This window comes from Coloeus monedula, assembly GCF_965178545.1.
Source record: "Coloeus monedula genome assembly, chromosome: 2".
Taxonomy (NCBI): Eukaryota; Metazoa; Chordata; class Aves; order Passeriformes; family Corvidae; genus Coloeus; species Coloeus monedula.
Genome location: NC_138782.1, coordinates 66,932,032 through 66,944,571, shown reverse-complemented (window position 1 = coordinate 66,944,571; position 12,540 = coordinate 66,932,032). Strand labels below are relative to the sequence as shown.

General features: G+C 37.4%; 1 protein-coding gene across 1 annotated transcript in view; it reads left to right on the top strand.

Moving 5' to 3' along the window:
• The window catches only part of RNF217 (ring finger protein 217), a 66,114-nt gene that overhangs the window by 41,745 nt on the left and 11,829 nt on the right, over positions 1-12,540 (top strand). Inside the window, exon 4 of the mRNA XM_082276662.1 lies at positions 5,702-5,903. Coding sequence (XP_082132788.1) covers positions 5,702-5,903 — 202 coding nt within the window. The remainder of the gene's footprint in view (positions 1-5,701; positions 5,904-12,540) is intronic.

Genomic DNA, 12,540 nt, shown 5'->3' with positions numbered 1-12,540 from the left:
TCCAGATTCAGATTTTATGACAATGTGAATGATGTTACTTAAAATAAATTTCAAAAAAATTAAGAAAGTGGACCAAGCAAAAAAATATGAATGTGGAAAAACAGGGGTGCTAAGAAGGCTGGTAGCTGGAAAGAGAAAGGAACAAAACCTGCTAAGTCTAACATTTAGCCTGAATAAGTTAAAATTTAAAATGCCACATTTAAATATTCAACTCTTTTCACCATCTTCAAAAGAAAAGGCTGGATGCTTGAAACTTACATAGCTTGTTACTAATTCTGAAGCATGAAGTTGCATGAATTCGGCTGCTAATTTAAAAAATACTTTAGGTTTCTTTTCTTAATCAAAGGAAAATAAAACCTCCTACTTGGTGGGAGGCAGTATGGGAACTTATGAAACTAGAACAGAAAAAGAACCTCTGTTAAGTCCTTCCTGGTAATGCGGCATTGTAAGTCAATATTGAAGAGGGGATTCTACCTTTTTATAAGCTGTTGCTACCCCAACTCTTGATACTTTTTTCTTCAGAGATGAAAAAAGTTCTTCCTGCCTACAATCTCCAAAATGTTTCTCTCAACACACTGTTTATTTTTAGATCAGATCTATCACCTGCAGGTAATCAAAAGTACCACTTAGCCAGCAGTTAGTTTAAAAAATACATCTTTGAGTAGTTCAAAAAAATACATCTTAAGCAGTATTCTTCATCAAATTTTTGGTAGGTGTTTGAGCATGTGGGGATAAGCATTCTGACATTTAAAAATTTGAAGTCAGGAGGATTAGATCTAATAGTTCTCTGCCTCCCTCTCCCATCCATCCCTCCCTCCAAAACCTGTATATAAAATAACATTGAATCAGATGATAGTCATATTTCCAAATAAAATAGAGTGTCAGAGAAAATAATTTGTAATGTGCTACTTGATTTATCCATGTTGTCTGTCCACAGAAGCAATGTTTCAGGTGAAAACATACTTTATTTTTAACCTCTTTCATATTTTGGTTGAAGATTTGCAGCAGCCAAAATTTACAAAGAGATTGAGGGAAAGTCAAGACTAAATTGTGTCTAAAGGTTTAATCTTTACACTAAAACTGAAATGAATGGAAATTAAAGGTAGAAACTTAAGTAGAGGTACAATTTCTTTACTGAAGTAATTTGTAAAATTACTGGTAATTTCCAAAGTGTGATACTGATTACAGTGTAAACTGTGACCATATTTTACAGATACCTTCTGGAGATAATTATTTATACACACAGATACATACACACACAGACTCTTTTTAGCTGTACCACGGAGAAGTCGAATACATTATCTTGTCTGGGCATGCAGGTGAGAAAATCAGACCACACTTATGGGGTATGTGTATACAGAGGCAGATCCTCAGGTAAATATTCATGAGTATTTCAGTGGTTTGGGTAAGTGATTTGAAAGAACATAATCCTTTGTAATATGAATATAGCAGGGACTGTTCGATAAGCTTAAACTTGATTACTTTTTCATGTAGTCAGATACAGCTTTAGCACATCTAATAGGAATAGCTTATATTTACCTGGCCTCCCTAAGATGTGTTTACGTAAGATAATAAAAATGTTACACACTGTCCAAATACTTAATTGTAGATTCATGTTGTGACTGTGTGTCAGTATGGAAATATGGAAAAATGCTACTTTTTTAAACTGTATCTTAAATTAATTTCAACTTATTTTTTTTTAATAGACCCTTTTCCAAATTTACTATACGCTGTTTTGAGAGTCAATATAGACCTTTTTTCTCAACAAGGAAAAAAAAAAAGTGTCCAAGAAGTGCTGGTCTTGTTCTAGAGTAAGTTGGCTAATAAGTGCAAATTTGCTACCTGTTACTGGATGTTATTTGCCAGAATCTATAACGTTATTTGTCTTTCCCCACTACTGTTTTAGGGGGTTATTTTTTACAATTTCTTGGTATTTTTGCAACAAAATGCTTTTGTTTCCACAAGTGTTTTTACAGTACAGCAAACCAAGGAAATACTCCATGTTGGTGTTATCTTACCACAGATTTCAAGAGCAACACTATCTGAAGAAACACCATATAGCAGCTCTATCTTAGAAAGCTTTGAACAGCAACAGAAATTTAAGTAAACAAGCATGTCAATGCAAATAAAGGAGTGTGCACTTATCTGATTCATAGAAGCGTTATTTGATAACGTAGGGCATAGTTTTTGGAGGTGGTCTGCAAATTAATTCTCATCTTCTGGAGGGAGTAGAGTCCTTATTTATATACAAAGGGATAAAGGTGTGCAGATTTTCTTCAGTGGTGGAGGAGATGTGGCCACTCATCCTCAGAGCTCTTGGCAATGATTCCTGTAGAAGATTTCTATGAGAGCACATGTAACATGCAGAGGGGGCAGAGTGAGGGTCTGAAATAGCCACTGTGCTACTTCAATTGTTGCTTAAGACTCTGAACTGGGTGTTTGCCCTTGGTGTGTAGTTTTCACCCCTGTTGTTCTGGGAGCCATGCTTGGGTTTCTGAATGGCTAAACCTTCCCCTGTAAGGTAAGCATACATCTTTGGTTTTGAACAGGCCCTAGGTGCAGGATGAAGTCTGCTTTGGCTGAATGCATGGAGGCAGAAACTGGGCTTGCAGTGGCCATGCTGTCACAGTGGCCCCTCTACCCTGGCTGTGCTGCAGGAGAGCCTGCAGTCACACAGGGCACTGGGCCCTACACAGCCACAGCTTCCCACAGCCAGCGGCATTCCTGGTCCTACACGTTCCCCCAGCTGCCTCTCGGGCACTGTGGTGCTGTTAGTGGAGCAGGAACACTCATGGTATCTGAGCCATCAGCGATTGCCTTCTCGACCTATAGATTTGTAATCCATCTCTGTCAGTGGATTATCTGGAGGGCAGGGAGGCATGTTCATGTGAACTGGAGCTGAAGTTGATCTGGTGGCATGTCATGTCTTAGGCTTGAAAGCAGCCTGACCAAATGATACAAAGTTCACCTGGCATTGTCAGTCTGCAAAGCATGTGATAGGGAGTCCAAGCCCTGCATCTAAGGTTTGTGGGGCTTTTTACTTCATTTTTTAATCAATTGTTTCCTCACTGGAAAAAAGGAAAGGTTTTGCAATAAAAGGGTATAGGCAAGTACAACCAGTTGTTCCAGAGTCGCAGCATTTGAAGATAGTTATATGTGCAGATGAGTATTGACTAAAATATTTTTATGGTTTGCTTTTTGAAGAAGCAAACATGAAGTGCGTGTAGTTGCAGTATTTGTAAGAAAGTAAATCCTTATCAGCTTCTTTCATATTTCAAGAGGACAGTATGTCTGGAGAACTAGAGCAGAAACAAGCAGATTGACAAATGGTTCAGGAGTAGTGCATGACTAACTGGAACTGGGAGGCTTCTAGGGAAGCATGGGTAGAAGGATGGCAGGCAGTTTCTAAGAGGTGCATATTTCTGAAACGTATGAATGGTAGAACATAAAATGCTATTGGTAGCATCTCCTTGGAGTTCTTACTACCAATAAAAATTAATTTATTTTTAAAATGTGCAGTAGTTTTGGGTTGCATCTAGGATTTTTATAGGTTCCAGGATTCTACAGAATTCCAGTGGGGATGGATGGTAACTTAATTGGGTTGGTAAATTAGAGAAGTGAGAGGAGAATTCAACAGCCTTGATTCAAAAAGAAAACAAAGCAACCAGTTAATTCTCATTAGTGTCACAAGATCTAGTTCCCTCATTTACATTTTTAAGATAGAATCAGCAGATAAGGAAAGTCACCTTTTAAATTACAAAAGTCTGTATAGTTGCTGAGTTTGTCACCTGAAAAATTAGTTTGAATTAAATTTTAAAGTTAATTTGTCAAAATACATTAAGTCACTATTAAAATTCCTTTATTTCAGTTCAAGTTAACCTGAGGAATTACACTAAATAAAGTATGGCTCCATAAGTGGGGTCAACAGTTTTTTTCACATGTAACCTGAGAAGTGAGAAGTCGAATTGACAGTATAATGTCCCTTTTAGAAAAAAACCCCGTATCTTCTTAAGTTATGCTTAAGTTGGTATAATACTGGGTAGACCTCTCTTTCCACTTTGCCTGCTGTCAGTGCTTAACAGAAAGTTTTGAGGTCAAGTGGCTTATGAAGCTCACCAGTAATGGTGTTCTTTCAGGTGCTTCTGGAAAACAGGACACCTATGATACAGGAGAATTCCTTGGGGTAGAGGGGGATGTTTACTTGGTCAGACAAATTTTAAGTCTACTAGAATACTTACTAGAAAGCATTTTTTTTTTAATAGCCCAGTTCTCTCTTTTGTGAATGTTTTTCCCCTCTTTTGTAGAAAAGCAACATTTGAAAGCATAGAATTGCAAATTCTGACATCATTACTGTGGCACAAGGATGCTGGCAGGTGTAGCTGGAACTACTGTTACCTTTGTAACTCTTTTACCACCAGTGTTGCCGGTGGAAGGCATCACTTTGTTACATGTATAAAGTGCCAGTTTCAGTAGATGTTTGGGCGAGCAAGGTTAGATCCCAGATCACCCCTGATCAGCACCAAAGAACAAATGCATTTGACCCTCTCAGGAATGTCAGATAACCCAGGAGTCATGAGGTTCTCTTGAGCTCACTGAGCTTTCAGTGTCTCTGGTGCTTGCAGGGCCACTGAATGGTTATGCCATGTCTTTGCCTGTACCTTCCTGCAAAATAAATACATGTAGGTAAGTATAGGAGTTTCAGGAGGCATCAATTTATCTGTTGCAGGTTTCAACAGAGGAAATTCAAATTGAATGTAATGGAAAAAAGTATTCCTGGGGAGAATGGTGAAGCATGGTACAGATTGCTTGAAGAGGCTGTGACATACCCATGCTTGGAAATTTTTTAAATCAAGTGGGATGAGACCTGGAGCAATTTGATCTGGCTGCAGTTAGCTCAGCTTGGAGTTAGGGGTTAAAATAGATGACCCTTGAGCATCACTTTCAACCTCAGTTATTAGGCTATCTACCATTCCACTGAAGAGTGTAGTCTAGGAATGCAGGATGGGGAACTATTTATGCAGGCAATCAGTAGAAAGATGGCTGTAGAACCGGGGCAGCCCTGCTTCATGCTGTGGTGTGGGAATCAGGAAATTGTAATTTTTTGTAATTTTTTATTCCACATATAGTTTGTGGAATTTTTTTTTTTTTTAAAGAAGAAAAAAAATATGTATTTCTCAAATCATGCACTGTGACAGCAGTGTCTTTCTGGTGTTTATTACAAAATGTCAAATCAATTTGTGATGGAAAAGGGAGTGGAGCCACAGGTGGCCTAAGAAGGGAAACCCATGTGTGGAGGGGTCAAACAGAGTTCATAACTATATTTATTATATATCATAACTGTGTTGCTTTTATTTTTAATAAAGTTTGGTGCTAATATATCTACTTCAGTAATAAAAACAAAATGTCAGTAAGGGCAAGAATTCTCATCTGATATGAAGAGTGTTTAAACAAAAAGTAGGATTATGTAGGAAGTGGGAATCTGGAAGCAATAGAGCTCATATTTAATGCTCTGAAACATGCCTCAGAAAAACATTATTGTCTTAAGCCAGCTGCAGTATTAATTAATTCAAATACTGACTTAGCAGGGGGTTGCTTGCAGCTTCTTTTCATCTGGCACATGAACTGCCCCAGGTGGTGCCCACTTTCCTGTGCTTAGGAAGGGGGGCAAAATAATATTTCTTTTTTCCTTCTGCTCATACAGATCCACATCCAGAGAACTGAAGGGTGTGACCACATGACCTGTTCACAGTGTAACACTAATTTCTGTTACCGTTGTGGGGAGAGATACCGCCAGCTCCGCTTCTTTGGAGATCACACATCAAACCTCAGTATCTTTGGATGCAAATACCGCTACCTCCCCGAGAGACCACATTTAAGGAGATTAGTGCGAGGCTCTGTCTGTGGTGAGTGGATTAATGTACCTTGTGGAGAGCTGCATAATGAAGTGATTAGGGGGATAGGGCAATTAGAGTTAAAAATAGTGGTTTAAAATATTGGACGGGCACCTTGTTTTTCAGTTATTCAATAGGTGGCTTATTAAGTGTATTTAAATATATGGCATTTGCCCTCCCTTTTTAGATGGACTGTGTACAACTAAGTATTATGTCCTCTGCAGATAGCTTGTTTCTTAACTTTTTAGTAATATATAAGCAAACTGGAAAAGTGCTGTCAATATGCATGTTGCTGGCTGTGTTCATTACTCTTAAGGTATATTGGAGAAATGGATCAGAGGAGGAACCTTATTTAAATTAACCTCAGTGTAAGACTGTCTGAATAAAGTGCTCTTTGGATTTGAACCTGATCTGAGTGGAAAGACTCAGGTTTTCCCATATAAATAGGAGGACACTGTTGTAACTGTTAGCTTTAGTTCAGATAAAATCCAGCTTGAAACAAAATACAACTTATATACATTAATTTTGCTCACAAAAGTATGATGCCAAAAATGTATTTTTATTAAACAAAAAGGCACTCATAATTTGCTTTTGAGCCAGATACATAGACGTCTCAACCTATAGAAGCACAAGATATTAAAGTAGACTATTACATTGTGTGGTGTCTTACATATATGTCAAGCTCAGTCATTGTAGCGAGTTTACAGCATGTAAGGTGGCCTATAATGTTACAGGAAATGGATGTATTAACTGCCAAAAACTGGGAACCTATTAAGGAAAATAGAACTTTTTGTACTTTGAATTAAGGCATAAAAATTGGAAATGACTTGTAGCTCACCTAGGATGAGGAAATGCTCTGAGCTTGATCATAGAGGTAAAGGCAAGAGATGGAACATGTGGGAAAAAGCAGACCTGAGGTGAAAAAATTAATCCTGAGCCAGACACGTTCCAGTAAGGAAACTAGGTGGTTTCCAGAGTAACATAAGAATTGACACACAAACTCAAAACTTGGTAATAAATATGCTAACCTTGCTGCGCTGCAAAGATGTGGGAGATTCACAAACCTGGACTGCTTGTTCAGCAAGCGACAGTGTGTCATCCAAGCCCATTAGTTTGACCTCAGGAGTTTGCAAGGCTATGTTAACAAACTTTGAGAGAGGTGATTTAAAGATACCGAAATAACTAGAAAGGGGATGAAAATTGAAAATGATACATACTCTGATACGTTTTGTAGAGAGAAATTCCAACACATGAGAAGATCTAGTTTAGATTAAAGATAATGATGGCATTAGGGCACATGAATATAAGCGTTCATTAATAAATTTAGGCTTAAACTTCAAGAACTGTTTCAAAGCACTAAGTAAGATTTCAGAAGAGTTTTAGTAATAGCCATAATGGCAAACAATGTAAGCTGTGTTTAAATAGATCTTGTTATATTTGGTGTAATTAGTCTCTGCTGTAGCACCAGATTGTACTCTGAGACATTACCAAGTCATTGCTGCTCAGATGCAGAATCATGGGTAACCTTATTAGAATCATAGAATAGGGACCTTTAAAAGCCACCTGCAATGAGCAGGGACATCTTCAACTAAATCAAGTTAGTCTGAGCTCTGTTCAGCCTGGCCTTGGATATTATAGCTTCATGGTAAATATGTTTATGCTCATATTTACAAGATCACACATGGAGAAGGTATAAGATATTTTTATTTTCATCTCCTATTTGCAAGTGTACTTGTGGTTTGCATTGATTAATAAACCAAGAAGGATTAGCAAAGCTCAAAGCCTCAGATTGCAGTTCTCATAGGGTTTTCTGTTATTGATCCCGATACACTTTATGAATAACTACCAAAATACTCCAGAGACCTAACAGAACTCACGTGTGAAAATAAAAAATTAAAATCTTCAAAAATTTGCATCAGATTTGAATTTGGGAATTGAGCTCACAGCTCTTCTTCCATTACAGTAGATTTTGGCTATGACTTGCATGTGTGAGCCAGTCTAGGTTTTTGTACTTTTTTCCACACAAGTATACCTGTGGGTTTTCACATCTATTTTTAAAAAGGCATCATACTGCTGTAAGATTGTACCTCCTGACTTTTTTCCTGACCTTTTGAAGATGATATAATCCTAAACTGACACAGTTTAAGTTTGTGGATTTTGCCATTTTCAGTGCTGGAAATTTGCTAGGATCATCTGCCTTTGTAAAACAGAATTCAACAGAATTGATCTGTGGCTGTTAATTGGGCTTGTATAAAGATCTGCCTAGAGAGTCTGTCCCCAGCAATGGTCAGTTAGAAATAATTGACTCCCTGTTTGTTTCCAGTAATCATTGCTTTAGACTCTTCCTTAGTTAAGGTTTGGATCTGAACATTTGCTTTATAACTATCAGTGGATGGACCCTTCACTAGTTTTAACAGTTTTTAAATTTCAGCTTGCACAACATTTCGGGTAGAGGCTCTAGGATTTCACTGTGTGTCATGTGGAAAAAATCCTGATTTTTTTTTTTTATTGATTCCTGATAATTTCATTGGCTACTTCTGTTATCATGAAATTGAGTAAATAATAGTAAATAATAATAGCTTGCTGACCTTTTCATATCTTTCTTTTATGGACCCTCCATCAAATTCTTTGTCATATTTGATATTATTTTGTGTTTTGTATTTTATGTGTTAAGCCAAAGCTTACTAGTCTTAATCATTTAAGATCAAATTTAAAACCCAGAAAAGTTGAATTCCAGTTAGGGATCACAGCCAGGCTCAGGGAGGTCCCAGTAGCTAGAACTGTAAATGTAAATCTGTAAATACTTCATCAGGCAAAAGAGGAGCACTATCATCAGTAGGTGTTACTGTACAAGCCTGGGTTTTGATTCAGTTCTGAAAGTCAGCAGAAGAGATGGTAGCAGAGAGGCCATTAAAAGCATAGCCTCTGCATTTTAGTAACATGTAGTAAGAAGCAAAGGTTGGATTTCCTGTAGAAAAGTGCCTCTGCTAGTTAGCTAAGTAGTGGAAATTAAAGAAATGTTATCTTGGCTATCTGTGGGAGACTGGTGAGGTGTTGCTAGATATGTGCAGGTTTTGTATGACTTCTTCTACTTTATTGCTATGGAGAAGGAATACTTAAGTAAATATGATTCTGTAACCATGTGCAGTTGGGGGTTTTTTGGGTTGTTTCTAAAATCTGGCTAGGTGGAGTGTGTAGAAAGAACACCGTGTGGCAGGCTGGCATGCTGGCACGGTTTCTGTTGAGAAGCAAGTGCATACAGTCACAAACTGCTCTGCAGTAAAAATAAGGGAAAAGTATTTATGGCAGCATAAATTTAAATGTACTTTTCTTCATAAACCAACTGTTATGTAAAGGTGATAGTAATCATGGGAAGAAGAAAATCTGAGAGCAGAAGTGATCTCTGACATTTCTTTCCCTTCTTTAGCCAGCATGGTTCTTAGAGAAATTGTCCTGGGACCAGTACAGTCAAGTGAAATTGTTTTTATTCTTCCATCCCAGCAGACTTAGAGATGTCATTCTCATTATAATTGGCTAAATTGTTGAAGGCAGAATGTTTCATTATAACTGGAGTCAGTGATGAGTTATACAGGAAGGAAAAGGGCGTTCAGCTGTCTGAAGTGTACTTAAGATGCCACTGGAATACCACCTGGATTCAGTTGATGAATTGTATTCAAAATCAGTTGCTAGGTACTTCATAGATCTGTAACAAGATACTACATGTAATGAAACTATTAAAGCAAATGAATTTTTTTTGCATGGTAACCACCATTTCAGATAGGATTCTGAATGCAGGATGTTGTCAGATCTGACTGACATGTACTCCTGTCCCAAAAAGAGCACAAGGTTCACTTCATGTAAGCATGGCTTTGAGCCTCGCAGAAGGCAGCATGCAATTTTGTGATCAACCTTCATTAGCAACTTCATATTTTAGTTGGTCTGACTTGTAAGAAGTTGTCTCTATACCCTTGATAAGACTCTATAAAAACAAATGCAAACTTTTATTAGAACTTAATGTCTACATAGATACTGCTGTTTTGATTTGTAAGTAGATGCTTTTATTGTCTCTGCTTAAACAATAATGATATTTAGACTTAAAAGACAAAATTTAATATTTCTCATATGCTAGTGATTAAATTTGTTTTCTAAAACTAGTTTATTAATTTTTTACGTGGCAAAGAATTCTCTAAGAGTATATCGGGGTTTGTATATATTACCCTAAAACCTGTAACTAAGCCCAGAGTTATGCAAGGGAAAGTACTCCCTCATGTTTCCTGAAATACTTTGTTATTTTGCAGAAAAACATGATTCTCTGTACCACAAATAAGGCAACCCCTCAGAGACACCTGCAAATAGAGTTATTATACTACCACAAATGTCTACGTCTTCATGCTGTGCCACCCAGTAGAGAAACTGTTTACCATTAATTTGAGTGCAATTGTAAAAAGTTTCTGTTTCAATCCCTTCTTGTTAAGTTACTCTTAAAAACTAGCTTTGGACAACAGCAAACTGGCTGTCATAACCTACTGCTGAGATCACCACATGGGCTAATGACCCAAAATTTTATTCAGCTCTGAGGCAGGTGTTACATTTGCTCTCTGTGCTATCAGTCTCAGAGCTAGTGCCTGCAGCAAACATCCTTAGTCTCAGTGACATTTCTTGGTGTGTCATGATTTCCTCTATGATTAAGAGCCTCGTGATCCTTCGCACTATGACAAACGATGTTTGCCAAACTGGAACTGGATATAAAGTAGTTTGTAATTCTGAGATGTAAAGTTGAGCATTTTGTAATTGTTTCATACAATGCTGATAAAAATTATTGGAGCAAATATCAGCATACCTGCTGCTTTGCTAGTGATTGCTGCTGTTTGTACTCTTCCTGATGGCAACATTTGCAAGCCTTGTTCACCTTGTGTTGTTTAATTGTAGTTTACAAAGGTAAAGAAATATTAAGGATTTAAATGTAATAGATATGTAAGGAGAAAAAGTATTTTGTTTTGAAACTTAGTCTTTAGAAATAATGCATTGATAACCAAAAGAAGATATGGTCTTATGGTGATGAAAAGTCATTTTATTCTATAAAATCTTGGAACTACACAATACTCATAACTCATATTCACAGGCAGAAGGAAAGACACTACTCATGCTTTATTTCAGCTCTGAGTTTGTCAAATGTAGGTGAACGAGTTTTCAAATTAGCTTAGGGACTGTTCTTTGTGTCTCAAAAGAAGTTATTCCAATCAAAGGCTAGCTTAGCCCTTTCCATAGACTCTGTTTCTGCATATTCAGTCACTAGCTCAGTGATTCAAGTTCTTAATAATTTTGGTACCAAACGTCATAATTTTCTAGCATTCTAATTACATGGCTATTAATGAAGTAAGGAGTTCATACCTTAAACCTTAAATCTTTTATGAGCTTTACTTGAAATTGTTGAAGGCTCTGGTAATGTTTTAAAATGGTTTTCATTTCTTATTTTTGGACCTTTCTTGAGGTTTTCCATCACTTCACATTCATTCTTCTGTCTACACTTGAATAATGTATTTGACGAGTTCTGTGTGTATAGAACACAGTGCAGTGGAGTCCCAAGAAGGTATGCCATTAGGATGCCTAGCAACTAGAGTAATACAAATATTAGCCAGGTTTTTTTCTTCTAGGAATTAGTGTTTCCCACCCACAACACTCCTATGAAATTTAAAAGCTATCAAAACAGAGCAAGAAAAGGGCCAGTTCATTTAACTGCTGTAAATATTTCCAAAATATCTCATTTTTCCTTCAGTGCTCAAATTAGTGTTTCAGGTTATGGAAAAGTTTACATCATTATTGAATGAAGTAATCCATTTACTGCAATCTGATATGACTGACTTGAGAGAGGGAAGGGCAGGGTAGAGAGAGGTAACAAACTCAGTTTTTCTCCCATTCTTCAGGTGATCTTTGTAACACATAGAGAACTTTCAACTTAGAGAATTGCAAAATTTCAAGTCCTTGATAAGACTGCTGGTATATCAGTAAAAATGCTTGCCCTCCTGCATTTTTCAAACAGCTCAGATAAGTGATGTCTTTGACCCAACTGCTCAGCCTGCAGAGCCAGGGAGATTCTTCCGTTGAAAGTGCGCAATGCAAGGAAGATAAGTTGGGTTCTGGTTCAGTTTCAAATTCACTGTTTCAGCAAGACCCCTGCCTTCACTCTGCAAATTTTTACAGATGAACTCACCAGAAATAAAGAATATGAGCATGCTTTATTTGTTCTTGGTCTTACACTCTAGCCAGTATGCTGCTCAACATCGCTGTCCTACTCATGTAAGAGCCACAACATATCCTTATAAACGTAGATCCAAAATAGACTTGGCTGTGGTTTGACTTAGACCTTAATCACAGCTGTACATGAGTACTTCCCTGTAGCCTTTTAAAGCGAGCAGAAGCGTATTTAGAGGTGATGGTCTCATCGCCTTGAGCTAACCTAAACTTTCCAAGATGCTAGTTTGCTTGGCATCTTTCCAGGCTGGTTGCTGTGCAGTAGGATTCCAGAGAAGCCAAATTACAGTAGCTTTATAGCTCTCACGTTCCTGTCGATGCTTGAGAGATTTCAGAATGGAAACAGAAATAAATGCAAGCTGTTAATGTATGAAATAAGCTGTGCTCAGAGAGTTGT